The sequence below is a fragment of the Pezoporus flaviventris genome, unplaced genomic scaffold (genome assembly GCF_033815535.1).
Source record: "Pezoporus flaviventris isolate CSIRO_AGI_PZ_B2104156 unplaced genomic scaffold, CSIRO_AGI_Pfla_v1 ptg000015l, whole genome shotgun sequence".
NCBI classification, from domain to species: Eukaryota; Metazoa; Chordata; class Aves; order Psittaciformes; family Psittacidae; genus Pezoporus; species Pezoporus flaviventris.
In genome coordinates this window covers 2,303,995-2,317,139 of record NW_026892563.1, presented here as the reverse complement: position 1 = coordinate 2,317,139, position 13,145 = coordinate 2,303,995, and the positions used below count along the sequence as shown (strand labels likewise).

General features: G+C 41.1%; 1 protein-coding gene across 11 annotated transcripts in view; it reads left to right on the top strand.

Annotated features, from left to right (window-relative positions):
* Positions 1-1,082: 1,082 nt before the first annotated feature.
* MAP3K15 (mitogen-activated protein kinase kinase kinase 15) overlaps positions 1,083-13,145 on the top strand; it is a 91,331-nt gene continuing 79,268 nt past the window's right edge. For 4 of the 11 annotated variants that reach the window (XM_061453216.1, XM_061453217.1, XM_061453215.1 and 1 more), the window contains exon 1: positions 1,088-2,205. In XM_061453216.1, coding sequence (XP_061309200.1) covers positions 1,878-2,205 — 328 coding nt within the window. In that variant the 5' untranslated portion in view covers positions 1,088-1,877. Of the gene's footprint in view, positions 2,206-13,145 lie in introns of all 11 variants that reach the window. The other 7 variants (XR_009743377.1, XM_061453219.1, XM_061453221.1 and 4 more) reach the window with 4 other exon arrangements.

Below are 13,145 nucleotides of genomic sequence, written 5' to 3'. Positions count from 1 at the left end.
ACTCTGAGCAAATTACAACAGGTGAAATTACTGAAAATGGGTATTCAGAACATGACAGCTTGTTAGGAAAGGGTTAAGGAATAGTGAGGAGTGAATATAATTAAGAAAAGGGAAAAACGTCCTTTCTTCGTTATATTTGCATGAAGTATCTACTAAGATAGACCATCACTCTGTTTTAAGACCAAGAGACAGACCACTCAGCAAGCAGTTTAAAATGCTACCAAATGTTAATAACTCTAAAATGAACCCCAAAGACATGTCTAAGACCTACAACAAACTACATTTTTATAATCACTGGAAGGCAGAAAAGGCTTATTTGTTATGATGTCTCAGTGGCATCCCACTAAGCAATTCCAGCCTACATATTTGTTCTAAATTGACACTTCAACAATTTTCATGATTACAGAAAGCACCACACCGTGCATCGGTTGTTCTGAACCCATTAAATTGCAATTTGTTTTCTGCATGTTGGTTGCTGAAAGCCCAAGAATGTTCTGGAGTAAAACAAGCCCTTCCCTGTGCAAATAATCCCTTCACTTTGCCAATACTGTATTTCTCATTTCAAGTTTTAATACCAGCTGTTCAAACAAACTTTCTTATTAGGCAAAAAATACAAAGTAGGATTTGTATTAAGGAGTATCATAAACATACCCGTTAGTGCCTTTTGTTGGTCAAAGGCTTCAGTGTCCACACAGAGTATCTTCCAAATGCAGATTAGATAATGGCATAGTTGTATAGAAAGTTTTACTCTTGCCTGAAGAGGAAAGCTATAGGAATATGTATCTGGTATATCTTTCCCCCAAAGTCTCATGTACTACTGCTTTTGTCAAAACAAAACAGAAGATGCTGTTTGTTTAAACCCTCTTCTGTGACAGTGAGTGGAAATGAGATGAAAAATCTTGCCAGACAGGTTTACTATTTCAAATACGATTTTTTTTTTTTTTCTTGAGGACTGCAGTTTTCCACTGTTCCTTTGATCGCCAATAGGTTGTGGTCTCTGTAGGGTGTGGTGGTGTCCTCTTGACTGATGGGGCACAAGGCAGCGGTACAAAGTTACCCACACACCGCCTTTCAATTTTTCTTGCTGGGTGAACCAGCAGCTCCCTCCATAGCAGTGCCAAAGCTGGCGCTGCTGTCATCTGCTCAGCTGATAAAAAGATGAGCTAGGAAACCAGATGCTCAAAGTTGATTTTGTTCTTAGAAAGAAGCCAGAAGTTGCTACAGAGTTTCTATGAGCTGGTTTTGCCATGGTCACAAGAGATTTTAAAGAAAAGAGAATGAATTTAAGGATGAAGCGTTATCCAAACTTCTGGTGTAGTCTGTGGAAAAGCTCTGACACGGTGAGTTGAGGGAGGAGAAAGCGGTAGCAGTTTGCCTTTGCTTCTTAAAAAGCAGGGAGGCTCTAAGATGCCAGCAGCGGACAGACCCCCGGGATATGAGAGGAGCTGGTTGCGCCGCAGAACACGGCAGCCCGCTGGCCTTGACCTAACCCTGTCACCCTCGGAGGAACCCGAGCGGGGCGCACGGTGCCTCCGTGTAAAATAGTAACAGCCACGGCAGTAACAGCGGAGTAGCGGGCGGTGCACGAAGGGTACAGCCTGCACGGCGAGGGGCGGGGAAGGGAAGGGAAGTAGTAAGCCAGCAGCGATCGCCCCGACGGTGCTGCCTCTTTCCTCCCTCTCAGTACCGCTTTGGTGGCGGAGGTAAACGGGGCGTTTGTCCCGGGAAGGCACGGCGGGGCTGGAAGAGCCGCCGGGAGGGAAGGCGCCGTTTCCCCCCGCGCTGCCGGAGCTCGCCCAGCTGTTGGCGATGGCGTGCGGCCCCGCCTGAGAGCACCTGCCGGCAGCCACCGGCTCCCCTCAGCTCTCGACACCGCCATGGAGAGCCCCGCGGGCGGCAGCGCTGCCGCGGAGCCGTCGCACCCCTGCGCGGAGCTGGAGCTACCGGCCGCCGGCCCGCCCGAGGTGACAGGAGGAGGGGAGACGGCGGAGGTTAGCCCGGCAACGGCGAGGTCGCGCTGCCTTCGGGCCGTGTACGTGCTGAACGACCCTCCCAAGGTGGGCGCCGGTGCGCGGAGCCCCGAGGCCGGTGCGCGGCAGTGCCTGCTGCGGGCCTGCGAGGCCGAGGGGGCTCAGCTCGGCACGGTCAACTTCGGGGAGCTGGACTTCGGGGAGACTGCGGTGCTGGACGCCTTCTACGACGCGGGTGAGCAGGTTGGGCTGAGGCGGGGCCGCGGGCGGGGGCTCAGGCTCGGCCTTACCGGGTGCCGCGTTCCCAGGGTGTGTGGGGTCCGAGGTGGGGAAGGGCCGGTAAAGGTGGTGCCGGAGGGGTCAGGGAAGAGGAGGAGCGGGGCAAATGTGAGACTGTGGTGGGGGTCTTGAGATGAGAGGGGGTATGGCGACAGGAGAATGGCTGCGAGGGGAACCTCAGGTAATAGGAGCAAGAGCCCGGTTTTCAGGAGTGTCCTGCACATGGCGGAGGAGAAGGTGTAAGGACAAAAATCTGGCCCTTACACCAGCTCTTTCAGTCACCGCTTTGTGATGCCTCAACAGGACTTTGGCAGGACTGCAGTACCAACTGAGCCTTAAGGAGTATCAAAACTCTTGCTAATATGTTTTGCTAAGAACCCTCTGACAGCTGGTTGGGAGTGAGACACAGCATGAAGACAGGCCAGCTAGAAGTCTCTGGTCTGGGTTGGCCAGATGTTTCATGTTTATTGCTCTAACTCAAGACCTGGACAGTGAGATTGACTTGCATGCAGACAGCATCAGAGTGATCCAGCATCGTTCTGGACAAGGAAGCCTAGAAGCATGCCCTGATGAAGAAGCCTTCTGCGTATTGCTCACCATGTCCAGGCTCCAGCTGGTGATGAGTATCTGATAGCTCAAAAGAAAGCTGTTGTCCTTACTCATCAAAACCCATCTGGTTAGCTAGGCACTGTGGCAGATAACTGTGAGCTTTTTGAGCAAGCAGAGGAAGCCCCTGCCTCAATAGGTATTATTAAAACCAATCAAGGTGAGTATGTGGACTTGTTTCAGACATGCAGACATACTATTTCCCGTAACTGCATGAGCAGGCATTGGGAAAGTGGGGGATTCACAGACTCCAAAAAGGGAAAGTCCAATGTTAAGTCCATGTTGATATCCATTCTCACAAGAAGAAACTTATTTTTGCTCATCAGATGTGTTAAAGAACACTTCTTGAAACTTAAATCTTATTTTAAATTCTCATATGATGATGAGTCCATTTCATCCTCTGATAAATCACCCAAATATTGAGGAACATTACGCCCTTGGTTGTTGTTTAGCTTCCCGGTCAGGGGATTTTATTTTATGTCTGCTAGCAAGGTTGACAAGTGTGTAATAAATATTTTCTTTGTGTGTCTTAGTACACAACCATGAAATTTCTTTGTATGTTGCCAGTATTTTTGTAGCCCTTCTGAAGGTAAGCACAATGTTATACTCATCAATGCATAATTATTTCTTTGTTTCTACTAATAGCCCTATTAATGTATTATGCACACACCTGCTCTGCATTGTATTGAGAGCTTGAGACAGTTATCTAAAATTTTTTTTCACGTTGCTGCATTCTGAAGTGAGTGGGAATATGGCCCACCCGTGTAGACTTTAACATTCAAGTCATCTTGTAGGACCAAGATAATTTTATCAGTGATTAATATCACTTTGTAATAGTAAAGTCCCTTGTTACTTGATACTCACACTACACTTTTATTTCCAGGTTTAGTCAGCAAATACTTTATATCATTTTCACTGTCCATTAAAGACTAACTGAATAGTCCTGAACTAATTTAATAGTCCTGAACCAGGAACTGTTCCAAAGGAGACTGTTCAAAATAAGTTTTGTGTGTGTTTCTTTTCAGTAACAACATTTTGAGATCAGTGGGGAAGCAATTTTTTAATTGGTGTAATGTATGCCTTTATTTGGCAAAGCTTTTGGTCAAAACATCCTTTAATGACAATTTATTTGTATTAAGAGAAACTCAATTATATTTGCATTAGTTGCAACTTACCCTGAAAATGCAGACAGCCTTAGTAATAAAAAAGCTGTTAAGTATAAACAATAGTTTTAATAGAGTATTTCTTTTGCTCTTATGTTGTTTTAGTATTTTAATAAGTAGGTCTTCTAGCATTAACATTTTAACTAGCTTTTTTGTTCTTGTATTGCTGCAGTTCCTGTTGCCTATTCAACTGAATATCTATGTAGTTCCCTTTTACCTCTCTTAAAAGTAGTCAGGTTGTACTGGCATTTGTCCCATTGAGTTTTCCCAGTTTCTAAGGTGTATCTAACACTGTTGTTCAGAGAAATACTCAGTCAGAACCTTTAAACTTCTAAAATTTAAACTTGCAAAATTATGCTGGTACACTGACCTGAAGTGTCTTTATCTTAGTACTTGCTGCTTTATTTCCTCCTGCTACATGGTAAAGAGGAGGAAAATTCCTTTAGCAGTATTGTGTGGAGTATTTGCATCTTCTTGCTTCATTCTGCAAAGGGACAAAAAGTATCCATTACACTTTCATCTTTATATACCCTGCCCCCCCCCCCCCCCCTTTGTTGTTGTTCTATTAATTTATTCTTTCTGGTGTCAGCTAGCACGAGACCTAAATTTCATACTGGATACTCATTACAATGGATTTTAAAGTGCTCTAGTTCTCATTTTATATACAACGATTTGTCATTTTTTCCTTAGAACTTTTGCTGCATACTTCTTTTCTTGTTTTCTTGTTCTGTGTTGCTTATTGGTGGACTCTCCCTGCTTGATGTTTTGAATATGTATCAAGCTACTATCCAAAAATTCTGAACATGGTAATTATTCATTTACATACAGCTTTCTTTATCTGTTACCCTGCAATTTTTTTAATCTTTAAAAAGTCAGTCCTTTTTAATTTCTATATCTTACAGATACAGTTACCATATTATTTTTTCCAGAATATATGTTTGATTGGGACTGTTGGCATGTATTCAGTTCTTAATGAAGAACATTAGGAATGAGTTTTAATATGGACAATCCTACGGCTCATGATGAACTTTGTGTTAGGAAGTTACTATGTGTTTACTTTAAAAGGAAAACAATCTGAAAAAGTATTATCACAGCCCATGTAAGATACTGAACGGATGTTTTCCATGCTGAAGATATCTATTATAATGTATATTTACTTTCTGTACACCATGTGCAGATCTTTGAGAAGCAATTCCTTTTTCTCTGTTAGGAGAGTGGGAATTCTTGCCCATAGCCATTTCTTAGTTTGCTAGTTGGAACCTTAACCATGTCCTAACACTTAAAGACTGAGCAATGAGGTCCATCTCATTGTGAATAGTAACTACAGACAGGGGTCTTTGTTAAAAGTGCTATCTATTGCCCGCTTTCCCCAGTCTGCCTGAAATTGTAGCCCATTTACTTAGTCATAAGACGCCTCCCCACCTCAAGTAAGTTTATCTCTCTTACTTGATATGAATCTATAATACAGTGGTTCTTGGAATTGGTATCTTTGATGACAACACCAGCAAACTTTAAGGACAGAGTGCAAAACAAAAGACCAACAGGGACCTCTTTCATTTCTACAGTCGATTTTCTAGTGTATGATTTTTCTGTAAACCACCGAGTGCTGCAAAAAAACCCATATTGCATAATAAGAGTGTGTTACCTCTTTTCTGCGTGAGTGTACTCATTACTCACTCCCCATCATTTGAAATCTTATCGTGAATAGAGTTGTGACTTATGCTTTTACCTGTTTATTGCAGACCAGCAGGAAATACAGAATGATTTTAAGAAATCACTGAACTTTCTAAGAACCTTTGCTAAAGGGGAACTACAACACCTGGGAGAGCAAACTTACAACAAATTGTGTAGTAAGAGCTTGATAACAGAAATATGAGGTGTGTCTGCTCAGTCAGTGCTAGAAGCTGTCAACAAAGTAATTTATGTTATGCAGAAGTAGATGATGGTATCTACCTAACAGAGAAGCAACAAGGATGCTTGCATACACTATCTCTGGACAGAAGAAGAGGCAATGTTTTTAGACTGAAAGCCACAGATACCATGCATTAGTGTGAGGCTTTTTTGCACACAATAAAAACAATTTTACACAGGAAAAGTGAGCCTACAGGCTGAGGATTTTTTTAATTCTTCAGAATTATCCCATGCAGAAAATCAAACTACAGGCATTCATAAACAGCTTAAGAGGCATAGTGAAAAGGTGGGGGTGGCTTGGTTAGTGATGTTACAGGTAGAAGGATTCAGCCTCTTTTTGCTCTTACCACAGCTGCAAAAGATACTTCAGTTCTAAATGTACAAAGAAAGCAAACAAATGTCCAGTTAAGTGTCTGATCTGTACCTATGAAAGGGTGATACTAGATAGAAAGGCATGTAGCTTTTACTTGTCTACCTGAAGTTTTACCAAGGCTTCTTGCCTCTAGTGCCACAGTATCTGGCTACAGTGTTAAGTGGAGGACTGGCCTCTACAGTTGTAATAGTTTTGAATGGTTCCATTTTGATTCTATGCAGTTGTGTTTCTGTAGCTGATTGTCCTTTTACCTCATGAGGGATGTACAGTAATCTATCCTGAGGCTTGGAATACTTCTTTGACCATTTGACCACAAGCATTTAGAAATGACTGCAGTCACTGAAGCGACAGTGACTGCATCACAGGAAGCAAGTTGACTGAAAGACAAGCTAGAGAGAAATTGAAGTACTGAGGAATAAAGCTAAAAGTTTGCCTGAGGAAAAACAAGTATTCCTCTGACAGTCAAGGGAAATATGTCAGGTCATTTGTGAGTACAGTTGAATATTTTGAAGTCTGTTTCTTGGTTTTTTGCTACATATGAACTTCTCCAACCAAAATCCTGCAGGATGAGGCAGTCTTAAAGTGCATTTTCTCATGCCTGTCTCCCACCTTCACGCAGAGTCAGACCTGGGAGAGGGCCCAGACAGAGACTGAAACACGGATCCTCCTTACTTCTGTGCCATAGTTGAACCTCTCTTAACATAACCCTAATTTCTTGTCCCTGAAAATCTTTTTCTTCATGTTACACCACAAAAGGAGAGGGAGGAAACATATGTTCTGGATCCTAATTTTCAGGCTCTGTCAGCCATTGAAGGAATCATCCTTGCTTATATCCAGCTGCCTGCCCTGAGGCCCTCTGCCCTCTGAAGGCCAGTGCTCCCACTTCAGAACTGACAGGGATGCTTCAACTTCTTCAGCCCAAAAGCTAGTATGTCAGGGTACAGTAAGAATTTGTCGCTAGTGTAAGATAATATATGCCGTGGTAACTAGTGTAGCTGAGATGGAGGCACATGCTTGTCTTGCTGTCTGCTGCAGGGATTGTAATCTCTGACAGGAAGGTGAGGATGACAGCTGAGGGCAATAACTTCTTGAATAAACTTGGACAAACCTTCCTGCTGCAATTTATCTTTGCCCCAGGGTGTGACAGTGAACAGTGGGGAAGGGGTTAAGGGTCAGCTCTCTGATGCTTACCTGAGCAAGCGGGGGTTGCTTTTATTTTTTTGGAATATTTACATTTCTTTCTTTCCCCTGCAGCTGGCTCAGCAGCTAGGAGTGTGTTTGCTTTGAATCTTGGGAGATGTATATACCATAGAGTACAGAAATGTGAAGATAAGTAAACCAACCACTTTCAGAATGGGAACGTGGTGATTGAATGGCTAGGGCTAGCTAAGTTGGATATTGTGCTGCTTTAATACAACCCCAGCGCTTTTATCTCTGGGTAGTACTGAACATCTAGATCAGCTGCAGGTGTCTCCAGCAAAGCTCTGCATGTTGAACTAAATGTTCTGATAACAAGACCTTGTAACATACCAGTATTGTAATTCTTTTCTATCCAAGTCCTTGAGGTGAGTTTTGAATGACAGTAACATGCCTGATGCAATCCATCAAGTCAATATGTTACTCTGTTATGATGTATCTCAGCTGCTGTGATAAATGCAGTACATTCAAGAGGTATATTTTGATTTAATGATATTACTTGGGGTCAATTTCCAGCATGAAATCTTCTTGCAGAAATGTTTATTTGCATTCAGAGATTTGCATGTTTTTCTCAACAGTAGGGAGCATTATTTTCTACCTGTCACCTCCATAAAATGTCTTTGTATCAACCATGTTGCTTTTTGTGTGTGTAACCTGGAAGGCATCACTTTGGTTACGCTTGTGTGTATTCTGTGAAATAGCTCCTTTAATGTCAGTTGAACAAGCTTAGAAACATACAAATAAATAACCATGTATTGGTTATGTAAATAAATAACCATAAATAGGTTGGGTGGAATTCATTAACTTTCCTTTGTTATATTGCCATGAGTCAAATGCAGGATCAGAGCTGTATTCACAGAATGATGAAGATGTTAAAAGCAAGAAGAGGAAACATACCCTGATTCTCTAATGGAAAGAGATCCTGGTTTATTATTTCCCCTTTTGGAAGTATCATCTTTCTCTAGTTGTGATGGGTCACATGGAAAGAGACACTGAAAATCCAGACCTGCATGTCCTACCTTTTAGCGAAGCTTTGAATGAAGTTGTTTACATCTCTCAAAATCTGGTGCTAACAATGCAAATTTGGACTTCTTTCATTGTTCTAAGGTGAGGTTATGTACACGTGCATGCACTGTCTATGCAAAGTGACTCATTTCTGTGCCATGACTTTTGGATGAAGAAAAAAGGAAAAAAAGAATGCAGGTTTTCTTTCACTGTTCCTTCTGAAGGAAAACGAGGTAACACAATGAGTAACACAACCAAAACCCAACCTACATCTGTCCATTTTCTCTGCTTGTCTTTCTCTCCTCCTGAACTTAAAATTAAATCTGAGAAGGCTTCCCATAATCTGACTGTGGACACTGTGTCACTGGGGCTTGTGTATACCTAGGAACACATCAGATGATTTCTAAGTGTTGAATCAGCTTAGAAGAGTCTTCTTCCTGATTAGAATACAAATTGTGTGTGTTTCTGTTTTGTTTTAATTTACTCTATATTATTTCCCACTGTTTGATTAGAAGTCTTATTGATTCTCTCTAAATAGGCTTATTTAGAAGCTTTTATACCCATTACAAATTTTTTAGAAAAGTTGAACATTTAGGATTATTCTGAAGAGAAGAACAACTGCGTCTATCTTGAGCTACCTTTGATGTGAAGATCAATTACTGTCACGCCTATGGCCCTTAAAAACACTGCAGTTAAGGTTGTTTGATTATATATTTTTTAAATATTTTAAATATTTAAATATTGCTTAAATGTTTTTGGGGAAATTAAACATTTCTGCAGCATTTTCTGGAATTCTTCAAATAAGTAATTATGGTTCTGATTACTGATGGGGGGGAGAGGGGAACCACGCTGCCTATGCATACCAGTCAGTGAATTCTAAAGGAAACTTTTTTGTCTTGTTTAAGAATGACATAGAAACATATTTTTCGATATAGCTCCTAAGTCACTCTGAAAGCAGCTGCTGTGCCATTTGACCATGAGATGTTGGCAAGCAGATCTCTGGCTTTGCCTTGCTGCATTTCAGGCTGACTCTCAATGACATCACATTGCTCCTGAAGAGAGCTGTAAATGAAGCTGACAGGCTTGAGTCAAGCAGGGTGGGCACTTGAGGCTGCTGGTGTGGGAGCCTGGTTCCTGGCCGCTCATCCCCTTTACAGTGATTGCATGCTTGTTCAGTCTTGCTGTGCTGTGTGTAGCATATTCTTCTTAGATTTAAGAATTGGTACTGTAACACCTGATGTCACAAAATTAAGTTAAAAAGGAAAAAAAAAGAGACGAAATATTGCTTATGTGAGTTAATTACATTGCGTTTATTTCCATCCTCCCATAATTATGATAGATAGGCTGTATCTTATTGTATATTCTGCAGTCATGTTCTGCTTTTATCAGTGTAATCATACATTGCTTTTTTAATCATCAAATTATACTTGCAAGTTAAAAATTGTTGATGTACTGCCTAGTTAAAAAGTAGCTAATGTTCCTGGTTTGCAGACATAGAACCTTGAGTAAAACTCTTCTGATGTGGAAGGAATTGATGCAGAACTCGAGTGAGAACTCCAGACTTTTTGGCTTCCTCTGTATTCTGTGTATAAGATAGCCTCAAGTTTAAACTCACTGGCTGCAAATGTGTGTTCCATTGATACTTGGGGGCATATTGCTGCTTCCACGGACACGGAGGAGCAGCCCCGTGGCAGTTTGCTTGGCCTAGCTGCTGCATCTTTTCATGCTACAGTGATGTTGTGTGGCTGAAATTAAGCAGTCAAGATAGGTGTAGGATCTTTCTTAGGAGGACCTCAACACAGTTTGCCACTTGCAGATGAAATTTGTGAATGTGGTAGGCTCTGTTTTCCTTGCAGCTTCAGCATGGGTGTGAATGGCTTTAGCCTCAGACTACCTTCAAAGAGCAATGTGTGTGCCTGAGGATGAGCCGAGAGCAGGGAGCACAGCTGTTGCTTTATCCTGCTCCCTGGCACAGGCTTGCAGCAAACAGCATAGTGCTGGTCTCTGCTGAGGTCAGGGTGATTCAAGCTGATGGGTCAAGCATGATCATGTCCCACAGCGTGGTTTCACCAAGCCTGTCATCTTTCTGTCAGGAGTGCTACAATTACCTTCACCTTTCCCTGGGAGGCTGGTATGGCTATAGAGGCACGCCAGGAGCAGAAACAGCATCACTGTAGTCTGCGAGGAGGAACCCAAAGCTGGGATATGAATTTTGACACTTAGAAGTATTGGATCACTTTGTCATAATAAACTGTGCTTGCTTTTTGGTTTTTATCTTTCATAATATTCTGCCTGACAGGGTAGATGATTCTGCTGTGGTATTCAAGGTGGTAGAAGTGAAACTTTTCAGATATTCTCTGAGCATTTAAACTTTGGTATAAGCCTCTTGAGATCCCAGCCTTGGTAAGCATGGACTTTCATTGACTGAAGTGGATTCTGATGACAGACACAAATCCAAAACAGTAATGACACTTAAGACAACTGATCTGGGATAGTATAGCAAAATCCAGTATTAAAGGAAGTGCTCTAGTTTATCGTAACTGAATTTGTGCACATACAGTTGTGTCTACAGTAGTATATACTGGTTCTATGCTTAAATTATGTTTAAAAATTTTTTGGTATCTCTTTAAAGAAACAAAGGGTAGTTGTAAATACAACCATCTCCAGGTGCTTTTTAACCTTATTTCACTCAGTATAATATTTCTTTGTTTCATTTTGAATCAAGTTGTGGAAAGAAATGTCTAGACTCTCTGACGTTTATGTTTTTGATTCTCCTGTTTAGGAAAACATGTTGTCATGCACAAAAGTGTAGCTCAACCACTGATGGTCACTGGCTTCTCAACAGTTTGAAAAATGTTGTTCACATGATATTCAAAGCCTTTGAAGTCTAAGCCCAAAGCGCATTAGTTCCAGAACACAAGAAAATTTCCATGTAAATGAGCATGATAATGAGCTTTTCCTAAAATTCTTCGGTTTTCTACTGGTGTCAGCAGTGCTTTTCACAAATTGTAGTACTCCATTGCCTCCAGGCCTGCCTACCAGTTGTAGATTCATGAAACTGATTGTGGGGAAAATAATGGGGAGTACTTTGCTTAGAATTGGGATAGTGACTTATTTGTTACTTTATTTCTATTCCTTGTCTCTCCCCTGACTTTGTTTACAGCTGGGATAGTGACTTATTTGTTACTTCATTGCTATCCCCTCTCCTCTCCCCCTTTAAATTTGTTTCAAATATTTAGTAACTAGCTCAGCCAGAAGAAATTGTATTGAACCAATTGTCTTTGCCTCAGCAACCCCAGAAATGGTGTAGGTTTTATCTAATGCAGAAAAATGTCTGCCTGTAATAATTTCATTCAGGTGAGACTAGCTGCATTAACACTCCTGTTGCTGCCTTTCGCTCACAGCAGTTGCAGAAAGGCCAGGTTGGACGGGGCTTTGATCAACCAGTCTGAGGAGGTGTCCCTGCCCATGGCAGGGGGTTGGAACTAGATGAGCGTTAAGGTCCCTTCCAACACAAACTGTTCTATCATTCTGAGTCTATAAAAGAAGAAAAAGCTGCTTTTTTTTTTTTTTTTAAATTCTGCTAATTTTTGTGTATTGAGGGGAGAGATTTCTCATTACTTTTGCCTTTCCTCTGAGAGTGACAAGATGAAACTGGAGTTGGGAATTGGTAAATAAAACCAATACAAGGCTGTGTTCTGTCTGTGTGTTTCTTTCCAACAGTGCTCGACCAGTCATCTCTGCTGCTCTAATCTTAGTCAATAATAAAAATTTGCAGGAGAAAAGCTAATGTTTACAATGGAGTTACTGTTTGACATTAGGCTTCCTTATTTAGCTGAGCTTCTCTGTGCATAATCCTGTTTAACAAAGTAATTGTCTGGTTTTATCAGCATCATCTCTGTCTGTTGAACCAAATTATTTGTTGCAGATATTTTCTTTGTAAATGGATACTTGATGTGCTTCAGTCTTTTTAAACGCAGTTTGAGAAAAGGACAGGATTGCCAAGCTCAAAGCTGGATATTGTGACTGTTCCTATTCATGGACCCTGAGATAACTGACAAGTTATGAGTTGTTGTTAGATGGAGAAAGTATCCAAATCAGAATGAAAGACAGTCTGAAAATGGTTAAGATTGATCTTCTTTTTTGTTTTCGTGGTAATTAAGTTTCAGAGTTGATAAACTGACCTGTTTGCGTATTATAATAACTGCAGAACAAAACTAGGTAAATAATTGTTTTTGGAAAATCAGAAACTGCCTTGACTTTCTGGGTTGTAAGCAAGGCACAAAAGACTGCTTGAGTATTTTTGATTTTTTTTTTTTTATTTTTACCACTTAATGCCTCTTCAGATTCCTTGTTTTGCAGTAATGATTGCCTCTGAGAAGATACTTCTGAGAATAAGTTTATTTCCTGAAGTTTTAGTATCTTGGACAATTTTAAACATGGATATTCAGAATTAATGATCTTAAACCTAAATTTTCTTGCACACTCCCTATTCCAGAGTTCAAGGATTCCAGGTGAGAGAAAATGAGAGACAGAGAACTCTCAACTAGTTTATTAATATAGTAAAATAGAGATACTAACAGATACAAGTAGATGATCTCTCTGATGTTTGGTTATCTTACCAACCCCAAGGACCCTGTG